The 26690-nt window shown below is 37.9% G+C and overlaps 2 protein-coding genes and 1 long non-coding RNA gene across 3 annotated transcripts in view; 1 reads left to right on the forward strand and 2 right to left on the reverse strand.

Annotated features, from left to right (window-relative positions):
- Positions 1-26690, reverse strand: part of LOC114650889 (tenascin-like) — a 585410-nt gene that overhangs the window by 95099 nt on the left and 463621 nt on the right. The gene's annotated exons all lie outside the window — the stretch shown is intronic.
- Positions 1-26690, forward strand: part of LOC127529643 (uncharacterized) — a 744809-nt gene that overhangs the window by 22210 nt on the left and 695909 nt on the right. The window lies entirely within an intron of this gene.
- LOC114650815 (phostensin-like) overlaps positions 1-26690 on the reverse strand; it is a 69192-nt gene that overhangs the window by 3285 nt on the left and 39217 nt on the right. The window contains exon 2 of the mRNA XM_028800698.2: positions 3389-3605. Within this exon, the coding sequence (XP_028656531.2) occupies positions 3389-3605 (217 nt within the window). The remainder of the gene's footprint in view (positions 1-3388; positions 3606-26690) is intronic.

Below are 26690 nucleotides of genomic sequence, written 5' to 3' on the forward strand. Positions count from 1 at the left end.
ATTACCATGCAGCTTGTTCTTTTTTATTTAATAAAATGAAATGATACACTGCCTCGCAGTTAGGAGACCCGGGTTCGCTTCCCAGGTCTTCCCTGCGTGGAGTTTGCATGTTCTCCCCGTGTCTGCGAGGGTTTCCTCCGGGTACTCCGGTTTTCTCCCACAGTCCAAAGACATGCAGGTTAGGTACATTGGCGATTCTAAATTGCCCCTAGTGTGTGCTTGGTGTGTGTTTGTGTGTGTGTGTGCCCTGTTGTGGGCTGGCACCCTGTCCGGGGTTTGTTTCCTGCCTTGCACCCTGTGTTGGCTGGGATTGGCTCCAGCAGACCCCCGTGGCCCTGCAGTTAGGATATAGCGGGTTGGATAATGGATGGATGGAAATGATACATATTTTAATATATTCTTGTATATCACGGTATGTTGCATGTTGGTTGGACATTTACAGTATGAATTTCACTGTGCAGTCATCCCTTCGTATACAATTCTAATCCATTCCTTAAAAACAGGTCCATAAGCAAAAATACCCAAAAAACATTTCCCTATTATAAATAATAGTGCACTCCCAGCTTATCAGAAAAACCCAACCAGTTCTCCTAAGCACCTGTAAAACACTCTTAAACACCTATATAAACATCAGCCATTGATTTCTCCATGATATTTAACAGTTCATTCATTAATTATGATATATAATAATGAGATTATCCTACATTCAGGATGCAAGACAGAAAATGGACCTTCACCACTGTTGTATGGAGAGAAGGTTTACTTTTGAGGATGACCAGCAAAGTGGACTTGTGTGACAGCAAAATGTAGTTATGAAACTTATGGGGAAAAAAAATTGCACTACTTTTCAAATTGTTTTAATTTTTTTCCACCACTTTTAGAGCCATTTTTTAAGATTTTATTTTTTAAAGAATTTCTTAGAGATATATTCAGCCACGGAACAAGCACATCCTAGCGAAGAAAATAAAGACATAAGACAAGGCAGATGCTTTTATAAGAAGAGGGCGACAACAGTAGAATACTTACATGCATCAGCTCACTCACACAATGCAGCCTTCAACATTTTCTTAAAGGTGCGTCACACAAAACGTGCCTTATAAGAAACAGTCCAGACACCGTATTTATAGTATAAAAAAATAGCCATTACGGCAAAAAAAAAACTGTACTCTGTATGCATGACAATACTACTATTACAACTAATAATAATAATAAATAAATCAATAAAATGGACCATAATATTGTCTTAATTTGCTTATCAACTTATGGGCCACACTAATCGAAATGGTTAGCTCTCATATTTTCCCAACACAGGCCTCTAAGTATGTCCTCCCTGTTACTTTAATACTGCAAGCAAAAAACATCTTTTCACATCAGTTCTATTGTGAAAAGTCAAGCAAAATAGCACCTTTTATTGGCTAACTAAAAAGATTACAATATGCAAGATTTCGAGGCAACTCAGGCCCCTTCTTCAGGCAAGACGTAAGAAGGGGCCTGAGTTGCCTCGAAAGCCTGCATATTGTAATCTTTTTAGTTAGCCAATAAAAGGTGCCATTTTGCTTGACTTTTCACTACGTTTATAATGGCTAACACGGTACAACACCCTAGTACTACGTCAGTTCTATTGAGCATTATGGTTATGGGAACAGAAGAGAAATGGAATCTAAGAGGGTGGAAAACAAGTTCATGAATAAAATGAACGCTACCTGCAAAAGCTATTAGTACATATTTTAATAGAGACATGTTCAATGTATTGATTTGCCACATGAAATTGCATTCTATACTTTTCATAATGGGACCCCGGAACCCATAAGCTCCATTATAAAATGCAAAAAAAAAAAGGCTACTTTTTAAAAAATTATTAAAATATGCTTTATTGTAGAATACAATTTCATGTGACCAATTAATATATGTCATGAATGTAAATAAAAGTAAAGAAATAACTTTGATTTGAAATTATCCTTTAAGGATACAAATTAAATTACTGACAGTGGCATAGTTGTTAGTGATTTTGTCTCACCACTCATATTGGTTGGTTTCAAATCCCTCATTATCCCAGTGTTTGGCTGAGTTTTTGGCAGGTATTTTGCTTTTCCCACTTCATCCCAAAAATATGTGCGTTAAGTGGAAAATGGAAAAATGACTTTTACCTATTTAATGAGCAGCACTGGATTAATTCAATCTACACGTGTTTAAGGCCTTCATTGTGAAATGTACAGTTTTCAGGATGTCTGAATTTAAAGGTAATACCTTTCCATGTTAGAGTACATACACTGTAACATACTGTAATAGTAAGTAATACATTAATTACTGTATATATGCTGGACCATATAAAAAAATTCCTGCCAAAAGCAGTGACTTTCAAAAGGTCATACACTAATAAACAGTAGAAATTGATAGAGAAACTGTGGGCATGTTTGAAGAAAAAAAAGACTGTCTATGAAAATGTGTGGACATATTGTCTTGAAGACAATGGACTAAAGCCACCAAGATATTTTAATCTGAATAAAACAGGAGGATACTCCAGAAAAACAAAGTTCTTTAGTTGAAATATATAAAACATGCCTAGCAGACTCCAGAGATTTGTCAACAATGTAGTCATTTTCAATTAAATCCTACTTTGTTTTATTAAACTTAACATGCTATGCAATAATAAGGCAAAGAAGCGATTACACTTCCTTATCCCGTTTAAGCCACTTGAGATTTGATTTAATTATTTATTTGCTATATTTTTTAGTCTGCACATTTCATTTCTATACTGAGTAGCCAAGGATAATTATACCGGGTTTTTAAAAGTAAAGAAAAAACACTGCAGAATGTCTTTTTACTCTTAGGAAACTGGTTTGGCAAATATTACCGGTCATCTTTGACTGGTATTCACTCTGTTTAATCACAAAAGGCCCTCTTTTACACATGGAATTAACATGCATTATTCTGCATTGTATCCGACATAATTTAGCTGGATTACATTTAAACTTTGTGCTAAATTGTGTCTCCATTACCTACATTCTTACCAGATAGAGATCCACACCTTCCCAAATTCAAAAGTCAAATTAGCTTCCGGTTCAGTCGTTGTAAATGGACAGAAAATGCATTTTCATTTACACTTTTATTTCATGTGGTCACTGTCCGTTTCTGGCCACCTCTGAATGTGATCCGAGTCTGATCTGATCATGATTGTATTTACACCTGGTTTTAATTTGGTCATGTGCTATACGTAAGACTAAAGATGACACATCTGGACTAACAGAGTAACAAGAATTTTGTGAAGCTTGAACTGTATTTACAGATCAACTCTTATTCAAGTGTTGAAACTGCAATAACAGCGCATCTTGTGACGCCACATGCCAAGTAGGTTTCTAATTTGTTTCCAAGTAAACACAAGACTCACCAACAATGAGTGGTTTACCACGACTAGTGGATCCTGGGGCTCCTCTATGAGTGAACAAAGTAGCTTCTTCTTCTTCATCATCATCATTCACTGCGGGAGTTCGAGCTAGTGGCGGAGGTATCACCTCCTTGTCATCCAGTCCCAGCTCTGCCAGTAAGAAGCCCTCAGAAGGATATTCAAATGTGGTCTCCAGATGATCCTCATCAAAGCGCATCGTCTGTGACAAGTTAAGAAGAAATGGAAAAGTGAGGAAAAGCTACTTCTGAAATTATGACAGCAGAAAAGAAATGTGATGTTTCTGGAGTACTAACAAAACATCCTAAATGACCAACATTTTCCTTCATCAGTTTATTCATTTGTCCTTCTCTACCTCCTGCTAATACAGCTTTTAATTTTATCCATCAAGTTTCAGACAATGTAGTTCTATTTAACCTCAGTACAGAATAAAGTACTAAAGCATGATGAGCCATGGCTTGTTATATGAAATGGACTCACACTTGATCTGACTGTTTTACAGCCTTTTTCTTCCTTTTTGAAATTGGTCTGTACTACAATTTAATTTTGCTTGTCTCATCCTGTTTATTCATTTTTAGGATTAATAACCGCTATTTCCAATCCTCAAAATGGGCCATATGGTACACAGGGTGTGCTTTTGTTTGCTTCCACAAAGGGAGAGACCTTGTTGTCCAAGTTTTTTAAAAGAAGTGTATGAAATGCTAAGGTTTTGTAAATATTCTTATCTTACACATATACACATTTCAATACCAGCCTATTCAGCCCAAAGTTTCATGGTTCATATCCCAGTAACACAAGGTCCAAGGTTAAACCAACCCCAGACAATGTGCCAGTCCATTTCAGGACATCAGAGCTACTTTAGAGTATCCAATTGGACTAACCTGTGTGCCTTGTTTGTATTTGTGAAGCATTAGTCCCCAAGTACACGAAAAGTGTATGCTTGTGTCATTCATTTAGTTATACTCTATCATATAATGAGATGATCAGTTAAATAATTACAAATTAGCAATTTAGCAATTACTTACATTCTACAATCTCCTCTCTCGCTCATCGCTTACCTTTCACCACACCTCTTCTTCTATCTCATCCCTCTCTGGCCAAACAAAGTATTTCTACATTCATCGGTTCAAGCTGGCTGCTTACATTTCAATTATCACTCTTGCTGGCAGTTCATCACTTCTATGGCAAGTCTACGCCATCACATTCTTTATTCAGTCTCAGTGCTGCGCCACCACCGCAAGCATGGTAGTCACAGAAAATGGCTACTTTATATTGTGTGTTGATGTGACAAATGTATTAAACCTCAAAAGTGATAAATTTCCTTTAAAGAGGGCCAATGCTGTGTATTTACACTGAAGAATGTTTTGTTTTTTCATCGGTTTGAATCAGCCACCTGTTGGCCTGTTCTCAGCCAACCTTCACTCCATCTTTCCTGCTGTGATGGAAGCCATTAACTTACTGATGAGGTGCTACATTCAGTTTTCTTATGTTGTGAGTGTACATACTTACATAAAATATAAAAAGGCAATTTGCAGCAGTATCCGGTTTTCCTGAACCCTACTGCAATAAAGACACGTAGTGAGAATGAATCTGCTTTTGTTAACCGTAAGCAGTAACATACTACTGCCAGTGCAGTAATTTTAATGGTGCCGTGCAACACTTTTGAACTATTGTGCAGATGTTATCATGTTGCTTCACAGTGGATAAAGCTTATCCAGAATGTTTCATTGCTTAGCGGCACCCAATTCCTCAACCCTCTGAATGCTGATCGTGTATTGTTTCCTTGTGGCCCTCCATGCTTCATGGGATACTCCAACCACCAGATTGTCAATTATGTGTCTAAGCTTCACAAGGGGCATATTTACAAGATGTCTGAGAAATGTGTGCACACTAGATTGTATTAATCAGACATTTTTTTTTTGTTTTTTTTTGAGTATCCATGTTCACGTTTTTTGGCATGCACATATTTTCACACTCAAATCCAAGCTAAGTTTTATAAAAGAAACACCTACAAGTAGTGTGGAAGTTTCCATTTGTGATGCCATGTCTGTGCTAAAAATGTTCTGGATTTTGGAATTTTGGATTAGGGATACATAACCTATACTATTAATTTTAACTACACAGGAGATGACAAGCTGTGTTGGAATAAGAATCATGTTGCCATCAAATGTATATTGTCTCTTCTGTCATTTCAGAAATGACTGCCAGAGCAATGGCAGCAGAACATGGAGAAACCTGTTCTTATATGAATATTCTATAATTCACAGTTAAATTTTGCTGTTTTTGAAATTCAAAGCAAATTTCAAATTGGTACAGGATAAGCAACTGCATTTCCGTGTTTTTCAAAAAACTGCAATACGTTCTTAGTTACTTCTAAGGTATCTGAATACTTATTGACAGAAAGGTGTTCATTTATTATTTATTTTAGTAGCAAGGTCACTCTAGTGAACTGATTTGCTCTTTTCAGAAGCGAGCTAATCCACTTCTGAAACAAGATTACCTTGGCCATCACAGCAGGGTTCCATACAACAGGGCCAGTGAGGTAATTCCCTATAAATCGGACATTCCAGCAGGTTAGAAATCCACAGCAAGCAGATTTTACAGCATAACCTTCCCGTTCCCTGAGATTGTGGGGCAGCCGATGCCAGTCAACCCCACTTTTTGTGGAGAACTGGAATACTGACTCGAAAAACTGTAGAAATATTCTTTGCTTTACAAGTTAGTTACACTGTAATATTGCATGCTTTAGCCATTTATTCATATTTCACTTTAAGAAGTAATTACATATCACATGACTGAAGCATGTTTGATAGTAATATTCTGGTAAGTTCACCAGGAGGCAAATTAAGCCAATATAACATAACATTCTCAAAAATGTTTAAACAATTTCAGGGTCACTGTGATCCCCTGCCTACTGTATGTTTGCACCACTGGGTCCAAGGCAGGAAATACCCCGGACACATGCAGACTCCCACATTCATAGCAGACCATAAGAAAAAGTATGGCGGTTTTCAAGATTTTCTGTCAAAATGTTTTTTGGATGAAAAAGTATTAAAGAGGGTGGCACGGTGGCGCAGTGGTAGTGGAGTTTGCATGTTCTCCCCGTGTCTGCGTGGGTTTCCTCCGGGCGCTCCGGTTTCCTCCCACAGTCGAAAGACATGCAGGTTAGGTGGATTGGCGATTCTAAATTGGCCTAGTGTGTGCTTGGTGTGTGGGTGTGTTTGTGTGTGTCCTGCGGTGGGTTGGCACCCTGCCCAGGATTGGTTCCTGCCTTGTGCTCTGTGTTGGCTGGGATTGGCTCCAGCAGACCCCTGTGACCCTGTGTTCGGATTCAGCGGGTTGGAAAATGGATGGATAGATGGAAGTATTACAGAAGGGACATAGTAAACTGAAGTACATTCTGTATGAAGTATTGAAGATCTTTTGAGAACTTTAAATATTTTTCCTGTATACATTTTTAATCATTTAATCATTAAGCTGCATTGTCCTCAATCGAACGTACTTCTAATGTTCTGGGATTTTTCAGGTATAGTAAGACAACATGTTTCAAAGTACGCTTGTTAAACTCAGTTATCATGGAGCTGGAGAGTGGTGATGCATTGCATGTTAATTAACACACTCAAGTAAGAATTTCACTTTACTCTGTACATGTCATAATAATGACTTACAAACTAATATAGGATCACCTTTAAACTTAACCAGTATTTTTTTAGAATATAGAGGAAAACTACAGGACCTAGAGAATAAATTTCACTAAGCAAAGGATTTGAACTCAAAAGTTTGGATACATGAGGAACTAGCACTAACTGTGCCAATTAAAAAAAAAAAAGTTATTTATACTGCTATATTAAATAATTTTTTAAAAAGTGACTCATCTTTTTTCTTGCTAAAAACTCAGTACCAATGTTTACATAATATAAACAATAATGAAAAGCACAAGCAGCGAAAAGAATAATGATTATGTCCTATTTGGACCACAACGCATGCAGCCTTTATCTCCATTGATCTAAAAGCCAGCAAAATCAAGGTCTTAAAAGTTGTTCTGTTGGGGTTTTTTTTTTTTGAGGAGGCAGAAGTATGCATTGACTACCCGACTGAAGAATTCTCTGTAAATCTGGTAGCCATGGACACTAAACCAATTTTAAGGATAAGCAATCATTAGCCTACCACTTAGAGAGCTGTAGGTTTCAAATCCTCTAATCACATGCAGTGACTGCAATGGCTTGTTCTTTCAACCCCTCCCCACCTCTGCAATCCCTTTGCTTTAAGCATCCCCTTTATGGCTTGATTTGACCAGGACCACTGAGCCCAGTGTTCTTCTTGAACCACCTGTCAATGTGCAGAGCAGAGGCACAGGGGTACTCTTTTTTTCTGAAGTCATCTGAAACCACCCTGGGAATTTGTTTCTTACACAAATAAATGCTTTTTGGCTCAGACTATTCCAGCTTATATAAACCAGAAACAGCAGTATAAAAGTAATTTTTTCCATCTGACTGCCATCTCAGAGCTCACTACATTTATTACAATAAAGCTGGTCCTATTTTACTTTGTGTTATCCACTTCTGTGTATTTTGTGTGTGTCATCCCCGAAAGCTTTGATTGTCTTCTCCAAATAATTTCTCATTTTTCCACTCTTTCTCAGGCAGTGACCACTACACCATATTCTTTTCTTTTGCCAAATATGGATAAAACTAGTACCCCTAATGCTCCAGCCAAAATGCTCAGATCCAAGTTTCTGTTTATTTAAACATTGGGCCTTATTTCAGAAAAAGAAGCTGCTACTGCCACCCTCATCCCAGGATTCCCCTCACTTACATGCTGATGACTGGAAAGTTGGCTCAACTAAGCAGCTGAGGAGCTGATCAAAGGGTTGTCAGGAAGATTAAATAATTTACACATTTTCTACCTTGCTGTCATGGGTCCCTTCTCCAAAACAACCAAAATGATTTGTCTTACTACTGATCACATGACTGTGAAGTGGTCGGGCATTGGTCTCTGAACACCCTCTCCACTTTTCCTTTGACATCCACATGAATGGATAGATTAATAAATGTGTAACACAGAAGGGTAATTCAGTTACTAGTGTTCACTAATCATGGTACAGGATTGTTGATTAGAGCATAATAATAAATGTACTCTAAATGTTACCATAAAAACACGTTACACATACTGCATAAATCATGAAGTCAGTACTTCTGTGAAAGAAATGGTTAATATTCACAAATACTACAAATTGTTTTAGAGAATTAATAAACACATTAGAAAATTAACTGGCTAAGAAGAATTAAAATTGGGAAAGCAAATAGGCTCCATGTGAGCAAGTGTGTGGGTGTACAGAAACGTGCCCCTCGATGGACTGGTAATGCCCCACCTGAGGTTGGCACCCATCTAGTGTCCACTGCAGCTGTAATAGGCACTGCATTCCTGTGACTCTAAGCTTAATACATTGGTTAAGAATGAAAAAATCGATAGAAAATGAAAGATAAACAAATTCTAATCTGAGGGTATGTCATACTGTACAGTAGTTGCTGATCTCAATGTCTGACTATGTCAATTTACATGACTGAAATTGCTGGGAATGTCAAAAAAACTTAAAATACATAATGACTTTCCAGCATAATTTCACACATCCAAAGAATTGCATGCTTGTCTCTTTCTGACACCCAATAACGTGCTGCCTGACAGAGCCGGTGCTGTACTAAGGATTTTCAATTACAGATACAATCTTGTCCCTTTTCTCTTTTTGCTATGTTCCTTATTTATCAATGCTGTCTTCTGAGAGGGCATTAATTGGTTGTCAGCTCGCAAGCCTACCTCAACAACTTAAGACAAATTTAAACTTGTTTGATTTTGTTGGGGCGAGTTGTGGAATAGATGGATTGAGTCCCTGGGCATGTCACACTACACAGATGGAAGTCACGTGAACAAACCTCAACTGCCACTGTCTACAACTGAAAATCATTGGAAAAGTTGTGTAATGTGCCATAGCCTTTACAAGAACAACAAGGTTAATGAATAATCAATTGTAAACAAGCACTTAAATAAATGGGTACAAACAAAATCAATAAATGAGCACATGATCACCCTCTACTATATTAAGGAGAGAAATCCAGTCAGTTTGAATTTACACTTATAGGTTAATGCAACCTATAAGTTATAAAATGACCTCAGATGAGCAGATGAGAAGTTTTACTTAATTGTTTGTCAATGTGGCAAGTGTTAGAAAACCATAACAACATATTTTTAAATTCATCACTCTACTATAAAAAAATATTCCACTGATGAAGTCAGTGAATTTATCTAGAATATTATGTCCTTCAAAATGAACTCAGAGAACAACACAGAGCCTTACAGAGAAAAAGTCCAAAGGAGACCTTGGAACATAGCTTAAGATTTTAAGGCCACTCTTTCTCCAGGAAATATGCTCTTCATACGTAAACAACATGATGCAAACTAAACATCCATAACAGAACAAGCAGGAGAGAACTATTGATCTTAAAAAAGACCACATGGATGATTCTGTATTCTCTAAGAGAATGATGATTCTGAAGCGTATTTGACCACAGTAAAAAGGCTATATTAGGTGAAAGCATAATAGTGCCTACCGCAAAAATATACTTATGATTAAAGTCAAACACAGTGATGACAGAGTTATGGTTATATTTCTGCTCATGTAGTTGAATGGCCCACCATCAATGAGATAATGATATGTACAGAGTCAGACCAAAATATTGTTGAATTAAACAACTGGCTTTACGCCTGCAAGTTCAAGATGAGCCAAAAATGGATCTTCACGTAATAAGGATCCGTGGAAATTTACCAGAGAAAAGAATGGTCTTGTCAAACTCAAGATCACATCTCAATTGAAACATAGCCAGACATTAAGTGGGCTGTTCATGTAAGACAGCCAAGAGATCTGGCACTGCTAAACACTTTCATAAGGATGAACGGGCAAACATTCGTCAAAACAGATGTTAGGGACTGATGAGTAACTATTGGAACATTTGGTTGCTATCATTACTGCCAAAACGTATGCCACTTCTTGCTGAAATACAATCTTCATTTACCTTTGCACATGAGCTAATTCTTATTTCATGTTTAAATTTCCTGTTGCATACATCAAATTAATTAAACAATATGCAGAATTTGTGTTTTTTAAACCCTCCCTTTTAAGTTTGGAATAACTAAACTTTCATAGTGTACAACAAAGATTCACATATAGCACAGGGTTGCTTGACCTTTCTAAACTTGTTTTGGCTAGGGTGTCTTGTTAGGACAATGGGGTCACTGTTGCACTGCATCACAAAAATAGCTTTGCTTCAATTTAACATTAGATTTAAGGTCATTTAACTAGCATACTGTAAATGAGTATATACAATGGTACATACCCCCAAACTAAATGATTTTGCTACCTAAACGCACGCACTGGGACAAAAAATGCCCAAAAATTCAGGCATAATATTAATCTGATTAGTAAGTAAGTAATCTGTCACTATCTCACGAATACATAGGTTTGACACGGTTTCCATCTTCATCTCACGACTAACACCTTAGTTATCATGTTAATAGTCTCATTGGTAAAATGAAACCCTTCAATTTATGTCAAACTACTGTGACACATGCAGCAAACACAAAGGACAATACTGCCACCACATAAAACTATTGGCCCAAAATAGAAATGTCAGCTGATAAAACAGCTCAGATTTATCGATGAGTGTTCCCTCAGAGTAGAGTCATAAGCGTCATAAAAAATACATGGCTTTCCGGCACCAATCGACCAAGCATCATATACTGTATGTCTGCGAGTGCGATGGATGGATGTGAGTGATGGATAATCACTTACATGATAATGGTTTATGAATGGTTTCATTTAGCTACAAACAGGGTGGGTAATGTTAGGTGAACACATTGCATTAGCATGGCTGACAATGATGAAGAGAACTGTCCTTGTGAAAAGTCCTTGAGGTGACCACTATGCTGCTGGTGTAATAAAGTTTCCTGCTGTATTATTTTCCTTATTCCTTCCATCTTGAATCGAGTACTTACTTCTATAAACTGTATGTTTTATTTTGATTGGATCATTATATTGCTTTTTTAAATAAAAAATAAAATTAGTTTTTCTGCTTTTTGGTGAAATTAAATAAATTGCTATTCACTACTATAATAAGGTAAAATATTATTTTCTATATTTAGCAAAAGGCCCATAATCTACTGTAAAAATAAATTGCTATTCACTATTATAATAAGGTAAAATATTATTTTCTATATTTAGCAAAAGGTCCATAATCTACTGTAAAATAAAATGCTATGGTCTGAGCAATCTGATTGGTTAGTTTGGTGATGCAACGAAAGGGTATGGGTGTGAGATGACCAAATAGGAGTGAATGTGTATGAGCCACGGAGAGAGTCACCTTCAAAGACAGCAAGTATAAAAAACCTGACAGGAGGAGAGAAAGGTGCCTCACAAATAACAAAAGAGTACCAGACACAGGCTTTACAGGAATGTGCTCAAGAGAGGGGACACTAGTAAAGTCAAGAGGCGTTCACATACACGCAAATATGGAGGAAAGGCGCTGAAGGTACATCTAGGCCAAGAGATTGCAAACATTATTTAACCATTCTATTAAATGTCTACGACTGGTACCAAGACTATTTTTTATATAATGATCCCTCATTTCAATTCATGGCCAACATTGCTCCCTAAAAGTAATTATTTTCTACCCTGAGATCTTACAGAAGATTTTCAAAAAGAAAACATTTCAATTATTGGGTTGGTCACTGAGGCTGCAAAGACTAGACTGAGTTCTCAGTTTAAAACCCACTATCTTAGTCACTAGACTACTGGGTCTAAAGGAGACCAGTGTCAAAAGTAAATGTCGAGAAGGCAGACTAACTACATTGGCTACGTATTAGTAAGACACAATTTAAGTTTATATAAATTATACTGGAAATGTGTTTTTATTCCACATGGAACTATGGTTAGCATTGGTGCTTCATAGGTCCAACATACTGGGTGTGACTCCTGCACCCACTTGCTGTCTTTGAAGAATCTGCATGCTTTTAACATGTCTGCATCGGTTTCCTCTCAAGTCTCCAAAGATGCGTGTATTAGGTTCATTACTAATTCTAAACTGAAAACCATCTGATTCTGGTTTATTTCCCACAGTGCACTCAACACATGACAATGAATTGGTTCACAGGGATTTTATAATTTGAAAATAGTATCATGCTCGTCAAAGTAAATGTTGTTTTTCCAAACTAACACGTGACTTTCATAGCTATGCAATGTGTCCCACTCAAAAGTTTTTGTTCCCCAATAATTTCAGTAACTTGGAAAGAGATAAAGCTAGGGAGAGAGATTCTTCATATTACCCGACTATGCTGTACACTTTTCAACTCTGCATGATGGCTGAAAATTCAGGTGTTACAGCCAAGAGTATGCTGTTCAAATAATTCATTGTCTGTATGGAGGTTGCACATTCACCCACTGTCAGGTGGCTTTCCCTAAGTGCTCCAGTTTCATCCTACACCTCAGTGGTTTCATAGGTTACATTGGTTGATGACCCTAAATTGACCCAATGTGGGTAAGTACCCAGTGACCGACTTCTGCCCCATTTGGGGATGATTCCCGAGTTACGGCTGAAGCAGGTTTGGGAAATTAATAAATGAGAAATAGTTAATCATCTAAAGTGAAAAACCACAAAAACACACATACTTTACAGAGGGCATTGTATGCTGATAATCAGTCAAGTTATTTAACAAGAAAGATATTTGTTCACTGACAACTAATAGCATTTTAAATTTTCTAATCTTTCTTTAGGTGAGCTTAGTATCATTTCAGCTTATGTGATTCCATTTAGAGTTTCAAAAAAGTCAATACAGTTTTTAATCATTCACCAAAGATCTTAAAGATTTCACTGTTCACAGAACCACATAAAGTAGAACAATGGAAGGTACAGCAGACAGAACAAAAGGTGGTGTTCAATATGATGACTGTATGTTCTATGATCCAGAAGGTGCAAAAGCAATTCTTGCACCAAATAATGTCATTGTCTATCTCACTTAATCCACATTGAGATTGTGTGGTTGCTGGAACCTATTACAGTTAACAGACGGTGCAAGACAGGAACAAACCCAGGTTGAACACTCACCCACACACCAAACACACTCTAGGACCAATTTAGCATTGTCTATTCTTTGGACAGGGGAGGAAAAAACCCACACAGGTATGGGAAGAGCATGCAAACTCCACACTTTGGTCTCCTTACTGCAAGGCAGCAGTGTTACCACTGCACCACCATGTCATCTCAAAATTAACATACATCTGAATAATAAGTATCATGATTTTAGTCTTTGGCAATTTGCCTTACTTTAATGACAATCTACCATTTATACAATGTATTTATTAGTATCTCAATCAAGCAGTTCTTTTTCTTAGATAGCCTTGGGAGTCTTTATGTATTTAAATCAATATTAAAAAACTGCCCCAAATGCAATGTGTTCTCTAGGAATGAACAAAGTGTCCTCTAATAAGCACCAGAATTATGAAAATGTGAGGTGGTGTATTTAAATATAAAAGTGTGCATTTGTTTAGAGAGTCTGTATCGCACTTCAGGGCACTGTGTTTTTTAGACAGGAGCACTCCATTTGTACAGTAAGCTACAAGGGAAACATAAAGTGCAAATATATCATTTTACTGAGAATTTTAACGAACCATAAATTAATTGGTGAGTTAAGAAGCATACCTGTAAAGACCTCACTCAACACAGTCATTGCAGATAGGAATCAAAAAGTAAAGAATAAAGTGATAAAGCGAAAGGGTGCCAACTTACTATACGTGTACCCCCAGGAATAGATAATCAGCTCAGCTGCTTCTGCCTGGCATCAGTGTGGACAGTAATTAGATTTTTCCTACCGCTTTCTTTTTTTTTATTCTATTGTATTCTTATAAATCACCCCTGACAATGAGCAGATCCCTTGGTCAGTGTCTTAAATTGAACTCTGTAGATTTAGGTTTTTTCTTTGGCTTATCTGGAGGTTTTTTTTGTACATTTTTACTGTCCACCCTTTCCTTCTGACCTTATCTATCTTACTAATCTCTAAAGATGTTACATCTAAGTACACGGGCAGACCCTACTGTATGTCCTGGTGAGGAGGGTTGTCAAGAGCGCACCAGACATGCACAGGGTTAGCCCAAGGATTGGTGCTGGGCCCTCTGCTTTTCACTCTGTACATCACCTCGCTGGGCTCCACCATCCAATCGCATGGGTTCTCTTATTAGTGCTATGCTGATGATACAAAACTGTACCTGTGGTTCCCCCGGAGGACAATATGGTATCAGCTAGAGTCTCCGCATGTCTCAGTGATATCTCAGCCTGAATGAAGGACCACCATCTACAGCTCAATCTGGCAAAAACCAAGCTTCTTGTGATCCTGGCTATATTGTTCTTACTGCATTTGTACTGTTTCTCATTCATGTACAGCATCTGCAAGATCAGACCTTATCTGATGAAATATGCAGCACAACGTCTGGTCCAGGCTTTGGTCTTGTCGCGTTTGGACTTCCACAACTTGCTTCTGGCTAGAATACCCGCATATGCTATTAAGCCACTGCAGATGGTCCAGAATGTAGCGGCCTGTGTCATTCTTCTCTTTAGGTTACTATATTGGCTCCCTGTAGCAGCACACATTTAGTTCAAATCCCTGAGTATATGGATACAGTAGTGAGATGCTATACTCCTTTTTTTGTAGTTCCTAGTTGGTGGAACAAGCTGCCCACCTCCTTCCAAACTGCTGACTCCCTCGAGGTATTTAGGAAGTGATTGAAAACCCATCTATTCTGTGAGTATCTGTCTAATTGACTGAAGAAAAAAAAATTGCTCTGTGACATTTTATATTGTTGGTTAATTTGTTGTTAGATTAAGTTTAATTGCTTTATCAATTGTAATCTATGACTGTAAAATTATTAGTTATTACATCTTTTCACTTGTGGCAATCAGCTTTTGTTACCTGTCCTACTACACTTGCTGAATGAACAGTCCCCAGCCTAATGTTACTCGATTATGTTTACCTCTTTTTTAAGTCGTTTTGGATAAAAGCATCTGCCAACCAAATACATTTAAACGTAAATGACTCTTCCTTTCTACTAAATACATATCTATTTTATGTAAGCCCGTACTGATTAATTTTTCATTATTTATTTATTATTTTTCTCACCTAATTTTAAAGTTTTACCTTTCTTACAACTTATCCTTGACACCTTGTAAAACACTTTGAACTACATCCTTCATACGAAATAAACGTTGTTTCTTCTCCTTTTGAGATGCAAAACACCATTTAAAACAAATCCGGCACCCCGAGTTCTAACCTAGTGTCCAGTCTTCATCCTTGTATATACATTTCCCTTATTCTCTGTCGATTTCCTCTCACATCCCTAAAGTTGTGGGTTTTTGTATTTTGGCCCTTCATGGTTTTATACATAAATAGCCCTGGCACTCTGTCCAGGCCTTGTTCCTGCATAGCCTTTGAGGCTGCAATGATAAATATGAAAAACATGAACATTGCTGAAATGGATTAATCACAATTGAGAGGTCTACATTTTTTAACACAACTTTAAACCATCACTTTCATGCTTTTCATGCGTCATTTTAAACAGGTAACACAAGCCGCCAGTTATCTTTGTGTAGTGTAGTGACAGACATTTCTTCTTCATTTAAAGCAGCATGTGGATGGTTCAGTGCCAAGGCACCTTTATAAGGATATAAAAGTCTGGTCCGGAAAGAAGATACAGAGCTTCGGTCTGACAACCTGCTCTTCTTGTCAAGATTTTTCTTTTTGAAGAAAGCATACCTCATTCAAAGTTCTCCTCAAATCAGTCAGCAAAATCTGTTGATTTATTTATCCGTGGAAAATGACTAAAAGATTTTATTTTTGTCATTTTGACCATCCAGAAAAAAACACATTTGCACACAGGGAAGTATAATAATTATATTAAAGCCATGATGTTTTATTTACGAGCACGCTTTTATATCTATAGTGCACTGACTCGTATCCACAGATATGGTGACGCAGACCTTACACATAATGAAACAAAACTGGAAAAGGCACAGCATCGCGATGAAGCCCCATTGCAGTATAACATGGGAGTGTGAGGCTTACTGAACAAACAAAAACAGGCACATCAATCACAGTGGCACTAAGGGCTTCAGGAGTGTTCATGAATTGTATTAACATACAGAACTGATCAACATGTCAAATTGTATTGTACCATGACACAGCATTTCAGCTCAGCACAGCTTTGAAAAATGGGCTTGTTATGCAACACACAGTATTGTTTATGGAATTATGAAGACGTTTTGAAAGAGTTTTTGCCTGTGCACACTGAATATGTTATCTGAGACATGAAAAAGAGGCATACAGAAGTGACTGAAAAGTCAACCTGCTCAATACAAATGGATATACTAGTGCTCCAAGTAGAGCCCTGAACAGGACTAGGTCTAGTGGGAAGCTCTACCAAAGGATGAAAAACAACTTTCTAACTCACCATGTGAGTGCCAACATCTTAAGTCATTTAAATTGAAAAAATGTACTACATTGAAATGCTTGCACTTAAGATTATTATGGTTATGTACATGTTAGCTCCTCAACATATCACAACTTGAAAACAGATGTGACTGTCACTGCTTGGAAAATGTTCAAGATGTTTGTCACCAGGCATGGAAAAATGAACTTGTTCAAGTTCTAACTGGTTGATGAGCAAATTTTACATAAGTAATAAGATATGTAAAGTGTAAATCTCAGTAACCTACCACTGTATGTGTGACACTTTAATATATAGTGTTATGAGCATGGTAAGAACAAAACCAGGTGGTAATAAAGAAATTTAAAAATGATACTAAAACACCAGTAAAACAAAATATTTCAGACATTTATTTTAAAATGTCACTGATTTTAGATGCTAATACAAAGAAGTGGTAACAAAAACGGACAAAAGCTACACAGCACACTAAAATCACCATGTTACTCACCAAGCCAGTGCCAACTTTATATGTAATACGCTACAGTGACTGTTTGTCTGTCTGTCCAGGATTTTAAATCACCTGTAGCTTGCAAACCGTTTGAACTATTGACCTGAAATTTGGTACATATATACTATGTAACATCTACTATCCGTTTTCCGGGTGATGATTGACCTCCAAGGTTATTCCTCTCTTTATTTTTATTTTATTTTACTGTAGAATCAAAATCAACTCTTGGCAGTGGCCAGTAGGCCGCACGGGCACCTTTCTTATTCCCTACCACCTTCGCCATCACTTCCCCTACCTCTTCATATTTTAAATCATTCATTCTGCTGCACCAGAACAATTCCAATAGACACTCATAGCGAGCTGCTGCCATGGGTTCAAGGCAGGAACTAACACTTGATGGGATGCCAGTCCATCAAAGAGCACACAGACATTCAACTCATAGTACTGTACATCAATTTAGAGATAGTAATAAACCCAAATTGCGAGTCTTTGAAATGTAGAAGGAAACTGGAGTGATCCAAGGAATACATGTGGAGAGCATGCAAACTCCCTAGAGGCAGTGAGCAGTCTGTGGTAAGAAGTCAGGATTTTGAAGCTTAGACAGTAGCATTGGTCAGAGTTCTAGTTCGCTTCCCATTCTCATTGGGCACCACACTAGAATAACAAATAAGCAAAAAACAAGATGGCATGCAAATAACTCCTACACTTAGACTACATATTCATCACGTCATGCTGAACACAAATTAGTGTAAAATATTGTCAGATTGTAAAATCTTTTGATTGTCATTCCAGATCATTTTTCTTCTATTATGATGCACTTAGGTAAAAGAAAACCTGGCACCTGTGTAACTGCAGGAAAGAAAACCTGGCATCTGTGTAACTGCAGGCCAAATGGAAGATCATGAAACAATGCCTCTTGGGTTTGCAGGGAATATAAATTATTATATGTGCTAATTCTCTGTGATTTCTGGATTCACGGCAATACAGAAGTTAAGATGGGGCCATGTAAAAGTCTTACATATTCAATTTAAATTTTTAACAGGATGGTAAAGCAGTGTAGCAATTAAATTAGTGCTGCTCCTTTACAACTTGATTGACTTGTGTTTAATTCTGTATCTAGTTTGCTTTTTCTCCTAGGGTCGAAAATGGTTTCCTTCCTCATCCTAAATATACATACAGTAAATGTTGAGTATGCTGGCGACTCTACCTCTTATACTACTGAGGGTGAGGGTGCTCTGCAACAATTTTTCATGTTATCCAGGCCCCTAAAATATTCCGTGAGGGCCTCCCTTGGAAACTGAAGGGCTGATCAGCCACGTAAGACATAGCAGAATTAGTCTGTAATGCAGACAGAAGACGGGATTAACCTCAATAAGGGTAAGCATGTGTTCTTATGAACCGCAAAGTAAAGACAATTACTGGTGTATTCACCATAGGCTGCGAAAGGAAGGATTGCCTCATAGACCAGTTGCCGCTTCTTATACTTAATCATGAGAGAAACAAAAACACACTGAACAGACTTGTAAACAGTACCATTCTCATTCTGCAGTATTTTGTTAAAATTTATGTTGTCTTTTTCCAGTACTAAAACAAAACTTTAAGATACAATTTCTGCTCCCACAGCTAGCCTCTTAAGCCATAACATGCAGTAAACAGACAAAGCTTCCTAAGGTACTTATTTGACTACCAAGATACATGCAGAGAAAGAATCCTGTATCTGTTGTCAACTCAGACAGAAATGGAAGCATAAGAAAAAAAATTCTACACAGATATATTGAAAGGAAAGAAATATCATTTGTCTAATTTCAGATTTTAATAACCTATAACTATATCCATCTAAGCATCATTTTTGCAGAAAAACAATGAAAGAGTGAGCAATTGTCCAAATGTAATACTACATGCTGCTGTCAGTTTTAAAGATGTAAGATCAACATGTCCAGCAAAGAAGAGTTAATTGGATTCGCAGTTTACTTTCCACCTTGTGCAGCCATTGCTGACCTGCTGTGACTTCATTTGAAAGGCCAGGTAAGGGTTTGAGTGTTGCATTTGAGACAAGTAGCTGACCTCAAAATCAGCAAAGATTAAATTCAAAAACAAAACAACCACTATGACAACTATGTTCCAGTGCCGCATCAGCCATTATTAGCTTTACATAATGCCCTTTGGAGTGAGATTTACAATAAAGCATTTCAAGGACAATAAAAACAATACTACTAGACACAAAAAGCCCATCTACCACCAAACAATTTAATGTCATAATGTTCAAGGTCACAGGAATTCTAGAATTTCAAGACAAAAGGGTTCCCATTTAATTCATAAATATAAATAAATCACATATGGCTTTGGCAAAAAATACCTTTAGACATAAATCTATCATTAGAACACACTTCTTTTTCTTTATCAGCTAAGGACCAGGCAGTTGGTTTACACGCAGCAGGCCAAGATGTTTAAAGATACTAGTGTCTTTGATATTGGTGTCTCTGTTTTCTGATTCCATAAGTGTATTTGTATTCTGAAGAGTTGTGATACGATTTTGTCATTCCTCTGTACATATTTTGAACTCTTAAAATAGTATTAACTTTCTTTCATTGAGTTCAGTTAAATTGACAGTTTACAGAGAAAAAAAACACAAGTTCGATGAAACTAATATCTGGGCTGGTCCTTGAAACTGTAACGTTTTTAAAGTCACTCTACAGGTTAAAGGAGATTCCTGTTAAGTTTTGTTTGCATGAATACTGGGCTGTCCGCCAAGACAAAAATTAAAAGATCAGTTAAAAATGCTGAGTGGAAAATTTTCAGCATGGGGTTTCCTTTGCCTCATAATGACTTCACACATTGTCTCACTTAATTCACTGAAGTTTCAAGTGGTAGGTCTAGGAAATTATCTCCTTAGACTCTCACTAAGCCTTTGATCAGGTTAAGCATACGTTAGTGTGTTTTATAGTTATGTATCCCAGAGTGACAACAGTCACTCTGTAAAGAAAACATTGATGCACGCGAGGTGTACAAATTGGTGTTGTGTTGTGCTGTAGCTGCCATTATATTTTTTATGTAGAAATTTTGAAAAAAGTGGATAGCAAGTTAGCATTGCTGTGTCTGAAGGAAACCTAGTTATGTGGAACAAGCCAATAAACAGTTTTAGAACAATCTAGATCAGAACAGGCCATTCAGCCCAACAAAGTTTGCCAGTCCTATCCACTTAATTCTTTCAAAATAAATTAAATTCTTCCATTTGATTAACCTTGAGAAAATATGGCATATGCAATTAAAGTAGACATAAAAACAGAAATTGCATTGTATGACTTGAACATCCCTCAGTCAATGTTTTTGTAATATTGTTGGTTAATTTTTAACTCTAAAGAGATTATGAATAAAAGTGTATGGATACTCCATCCAAGACAGGTTTATGGGTTCCTGGACCTTGAAATAATGGATTCATTTTCTATATCTATTTAGTTCATTAAAGAACCACAGGGAGCCTGACATTTTTCCGACAATGTCAGGCACGAAGGCAGAAACTAGTTGTGGGCATAGAGACAGTCCATTACTGGGCATACTCATTAATTAGTATTAATTAATTTTATTATTTTCTGTAACCTAGCCTGATTTGAACTTTCATTCATACAGATCATTGGATCATCTGTGTTGGGTTTGGTTGGAAATTGGTTAGTAGTGGTCAGCAGAGGTGGGTGGAGTAGCCAAAAATTGTACTCAAGTAAGAGTAGCGTTACTTCAAAATAATATTACTAATTAAGTAGAAGTAAAAAGTAGTCATCCAAAAAATTATTCAAGTAAGAGTAAAAAAGTATTTGGTGAAAAGACTACTCAAGTACTGAGCAACTGTTTGATCATAATAAATGATTTATTTTTTAGTAGGTGTAGAAAATGGACGAATTTCTTCTAAGTAAGTAAATGTGCATGGTGTGGCATAATGGTTAAGGCTTTGTACTTCAAACCCTAAGGTTATCTATATTACTAAACCACAGTTAATTAATGCACGGCGGATGCACCGAGGCGCATGCGCACTGCGGCCTTGGCGCCCGCCCCAGAGACCAGAGTCAAACGCAGCCAAAACGCGGCGGCTTCCCAGAGTCAAACGCGGCGGCTTCCCAGAGTCAGTAGGTGGCGCCCAAACAGCACAACCTGTAAACTACGACCTGTAAACGAGCCCATATGGATATAAACAATGAACGAAGGCGCCCACACAAAGAAACCGCTTTAGTTCAAATAGGGTTATTGAATTAAATGGAAACTTTACCATGCCTATGACCTGTGAACTAAACCTGAGGTGAAGCATGCACGCCAGGTTGTACAGCCGCCCGGACGCGACCGCCCACACCACCGCATGAAGAAAACCAATAACAGAAGTGCGTTGAAATGAACTGTCCCAGGACGCACCCACCCTCCATTATATTTCATCATGCAGCGGCTTCCCACTGAAGCGCATACGTTCTGTGCCGTGGCGCATGCCCCAGAGTCAAACGCAGCGGCTTCCCAGACTCCGTAGCTGGCACACGAACACCACAACCTGTACACTAAACTTGCTGTGCTCCACTCTGCCGGCCGTCGGTGTCAGCAAAGGCAACGGAATCACGTCTCCACAAAGCGAAACCGGTTTAGTACAGATATGCTTATTTAATTAAATGACATTTCCCCAGACGCACCCACCCTCCATGATATGTCATCCATCCAGATATCGGACGGAACAGAAACTGATTGCCATTCTTGGATTTACGATTCTCTAGAGAATCACTGGCTTACTTGTGTGTTTATATCCTGTTACTGACACTGTGTGACCATGACTAAGTCACTTCACCTGCCTGTGCTCCAATTGGAAAAACAAAAGAAATGTAACCAATTGTATCTCAAATGTTATGCCACCTCAGATAAAGGTGTCAGCCAAATACGTAAATGTCAATGAATATAGTCAGTCAAAGCTAGAACACCAACAGAACCAAATTCAGAAGGCATGTTCCACAAAAGCTCAATTTGACTGGCAACTGCCCACTAGATACTGAGAAGGGCAAGTAAAACAGAACCTGGCAGTTTGCCTGAGCTGCACAGCGACTCTCGTCAAAGCTTTCCTACAGTACACTTATGTAACTAAAAGATAATGGTGGAGATTCAACTGACAATGCATAACTTGTCCACACACAACAGATTAAAACAAGCTACTTGAAGAGCAGCTACAGAGGAAGTAACAGTCAGAGAAACAGGAAGTGGGAAAAGCACATCACCAACAAAGGGGAGGCTTTATGAATAGGCCCTTGTTTCCGAAGGCAAAGGGATGTTTATCAAAAGCTGAAGTGTTAAAAAAAATGTGAAAGTATTTCAACGAGGAAAACAGGACCACAGATACAACAGCAGCCTTGTAACTTACTGTAATTAAATGAAAAACAATGAACATAAAGTCATGATCTGGTTTAAAAACGAAAGTCGAGGAAACTCTGCTCTCTGCTCACACATACCAGCTTCATAAGTCAGCAATGGCTGCTCTGACCGTCACTGAGCAAAAGCAGGGAGTCAGAAGCTCTGTAGATTGCGGGTCCATTAGTTACTGTGCCAAATATATGAGCACAGATAATTCCCAGTTGTACTTTCACATTGTCTATAAGCCGATCCCATGATGAATGGAAGTAAATACAGTATCTAAAATGTCTCTTCATTTCTTAAATATGTTAATAAATTGACCCATCCATATTTTACCCATTGTACGGTCATGAGGAACTGGTGCCTAACTTTGTGTGCAAGCCAGGACACGGCATCAGTGGGACACTGCGTGTGCTCACACATATGTGAAGATCAACCAAACTCCATTCATTTTTTGCAGTATGCTTTGCCCAGTACAGGGACACAAGGGAGCTGAAGCAATTTGGGCAGAATCCAGTCCTGAATTGGGATGTCTGTCCATCCTAAAAAAGCTTAATAACAGCCACACTCACCTTGACTGCATGTCTTTGTAGGCAAAGGACCAAAACCACCTGGGCAATTTCAAGATAACACAGGGAGAACACACACACTCCATACAGAAGACTTCTCAACCATGAATCAAGGCTGTAAGGTAGCAGTGCTACTTGCTTCTGCACTAAAAGATGGATTTTCCAATTTCATCCAGCTGCTACAACTAACAAAGACATAACAGCCATTTCTGGAGGTTGCCATACAAGCAAGTACAAGCCATGACATACTTTACAGATGAGGCAGTATACTTCAGGGAATGAGCAGTTCCTCCTTTTGTCTAGCTGTTTAACTTTCCATCACATTGTTAAAGGTTGGAATTGGCCTCAAAAGACACTTCCACTTTGTTCCAAATCTTAAACTCATGTTTATAAGTCCTCGCCAGTTTTAATCAGGCCTTTTTTTGTTCTTGAACTAACGATAGGTTTGAATCATGCATAAGGGTTTCATCATCCTGCAGTGGAAACTGGGCAGATGAATGCAGTAAAACATTAACGTGGGGGTGGGCAGTCATTAAATAAAGAGGGAAAAAAGGATATCATGTTCACGTTGAAGAGGGGTCCATTAGTGTAAGAAAAACTTCAGTTACCACTTTGCTTAAGGGCTGTGAATCACGGATTTTCTTTTCTGAATGTTGTCCTAAATGTCAACTCTATTTATTTTCATTATTCTCATAAACAACTTTTAAAATACTGACAGAACTTGAAGGTCTTTTTTAAACAACTCTGTCAACATCTGGAGCTAAAGCTGTTGGCAGTTTTCAGTATGGCCCAATCCATTGCGCCAGCATAAGAGCAGCACATTCAATTAAAATTCTACCAGACAACTGGAAACAGAAATCACCTGTGCACCCTGACCTCTGGTCTTTCATCCTATTAAGAAACATTTATTAGATTCAGTGTAAAGAGAGCATGACAGCGCAGTGGTGCCTAAACATCTGAGTCCCAAACTGTAATTGTCGACGTCAGGCCAAACGTCTATAGTGGCTAAAACCCCAAAGCTATTCTGCACCTCAAGGTGAGCGAACATTGAAACAAGTATATTACATGGCAAAACGCAAGGTGTTTTTTAAAGTAAGTCCAGAACAGGCAGAAGATTGTGTACAAAAAAGAAGTAAACATTGGCTGAAAAAATACAAAATAATAAAAACAAAACAGAGTTCAATAAATAGAGAAAATGTCAAATACTAATAATCCAAACAAGAATAGAATGACTACACAAAATGTGTAAACAAAATAAAGCAAGGCCAAAAAAACACTAAAAATTAAAAATAAATAAATAAAAAAGGAAGCTCTACCAGGTAGCAAATGTGACACCATCATCCAACACTTCCTTTCTTTGCCCACTTCGTGTGGCTGCCATGTAGTAGGTGTAGTATAGCAACAGGCACAGATGAGAGGTACCAGAGAGCAAAAATGAGGTATAAGGAGGGGGCTAAGCTGTGGGACCCCAGCCTGTTCATGACACCTGACTTTTAGTGTAGTGTAGAATTTTAATGGAATTTCTCCTGCAGCCTACCAACTAAAGCTCTATTTACTACATACTTACTGTGTAAAGCTTGCACACAGATCATAATGTAAAGCCACCAAAATGTATTTATATTTGTGGCGGTCCAATCGATCAGCGAGTTGATATTCTCATAGTCAGTAGGTAACAGTGTTTGGTCAATGCTGCGTATTTTACAATCTCACAGCAGAGTAAATGAATTGTTTACAAGATTGTTCAGCGAAAGATGTCGTTGGTAGTGGGTACGTTAGTGACAGTGCCTGTTATTACTAGCTTTACAAGAAAAAAAGGAGAAGGTCAACTGTCAGACCCATAACCAAAAGCAGTGAAGATAACAGTCTCATGAGTGACTGACATACATGAGAACGAGATGCATTCTAAATATTTTTGCATGGCTTCCTCGAGCTTTGAAGACTCTAAAACTTTCGTTCATCATTCTGGTACCCATTTAAGCCTGGTAGGATCACAACTTCCACCAGCCTATCCTCAAAATTGGCCATTATGGATATACACCGATGCATCCACATTATTATGTAGTGAGGAAAAGCTACATACATAGCACAGTGGAAACCCAGCATGTAAGCCATGTGAGGGGGTGTGACTCTGCGTCTGACATCATTTTTGCTGCGTGGCTCTCACGAACAATGCGGACATGTCAAGTATAAACTAGGCTTTATACCAAAGATTCTTGAAGTGTGAGTGTGTATGTACATTGCAATTCACCCTTTTTCTGATTCCCCAATGTGTTGCCTCCTCCTGATACTATTAATCAAAGTAAGTAACTTGGAGGAAACAACTTCAGAAAATGGACGGATGGGTTGCAATCAGCATGACAGAACATTGTTATTGAATGCAGAATTTCTATAATTTATTTTATCATTGAAATGTATACACAGTATGTGTAAAGAATAACAATTCAAAGACCTAACAAGTTAGCTACTGGTACTAACAAAGCTACCTGACACTTGGCCGTTCTGAAAACCCCAGACACCTTATGTTTCCTGTAGCCATTATCTTCTCTGTTACTGTTAAGACTTTTATTTCCACAGAGAATGCGTCAAACAAACATCTATTTTAGGCAAACCCTCTCTGGGGGATCTAGAGATGTCTAACCAAGTCTTACCAGAACATTACAGGAGACACACACTCTTTCACAAACAAGACCACTTTTTTATTTTACAATTCCTGTGACTACCAAAATGGGAATATGTGTGGATGTTTGCTCAAACATGGTCCCTACTGTAACTTAAGGGCTCTTTAAATATCTTTACATTTGATTGTTCTGCTAAGTTGTTTGGTGGCAGCAGATAAACCAGGCCACACATTATCCTCATAACAGTCTCTGAATCCTCCTGGGGAAATTTCTGTGTGTGTAATGTGTTTGTTACATCCCACTGTGGGTGACATCAAGATGCCTCTTTGCCTCATGACCTACCAACTCAACTGTCCTCTTTTTTTACCTAGTGAAGCAAAGGTTCAATTCTGAGGTCCTCTTGTAATGCTGAAGTCCTCATCTTGTACATGAACCTTACCTTTGATGCTTAACCAGCTATTATTTTTGCTCATTCATTACCCAGATGTCCTGCCTAGACAACAAGGCTTTTATCTTAATATTTTTCAGAGCATTTGTCACAATTACATTGAAAGGTACATGGCAAAAGAATCACAAACTTTACAGAATGATTACACAAACACGGTGAGATATAAAATAAACATTTTCTGGACAAGCCAAAGCTCAGGTTTCTCTTTCCTGTCCATTACTTTATTGAATGTGTCTTTCCACCAATTTCTAGCCT

Source organism: Erpetoichthys calabaricus, chromosome 1 (genome assembly GCF_900747795.2).
Source record: "Erpetoichthys calabaricus chromosome 1, fErpCal1.3, whole genome shotgun sequence".
In the NCBI taxonomy this organism is placed as follows: Eukaryota; Metazoa; Chordata; class Cladistia; order Polypteriformes; family Polypteridae; genus Erpetoichthys; species Erpetoichthys calabaricus.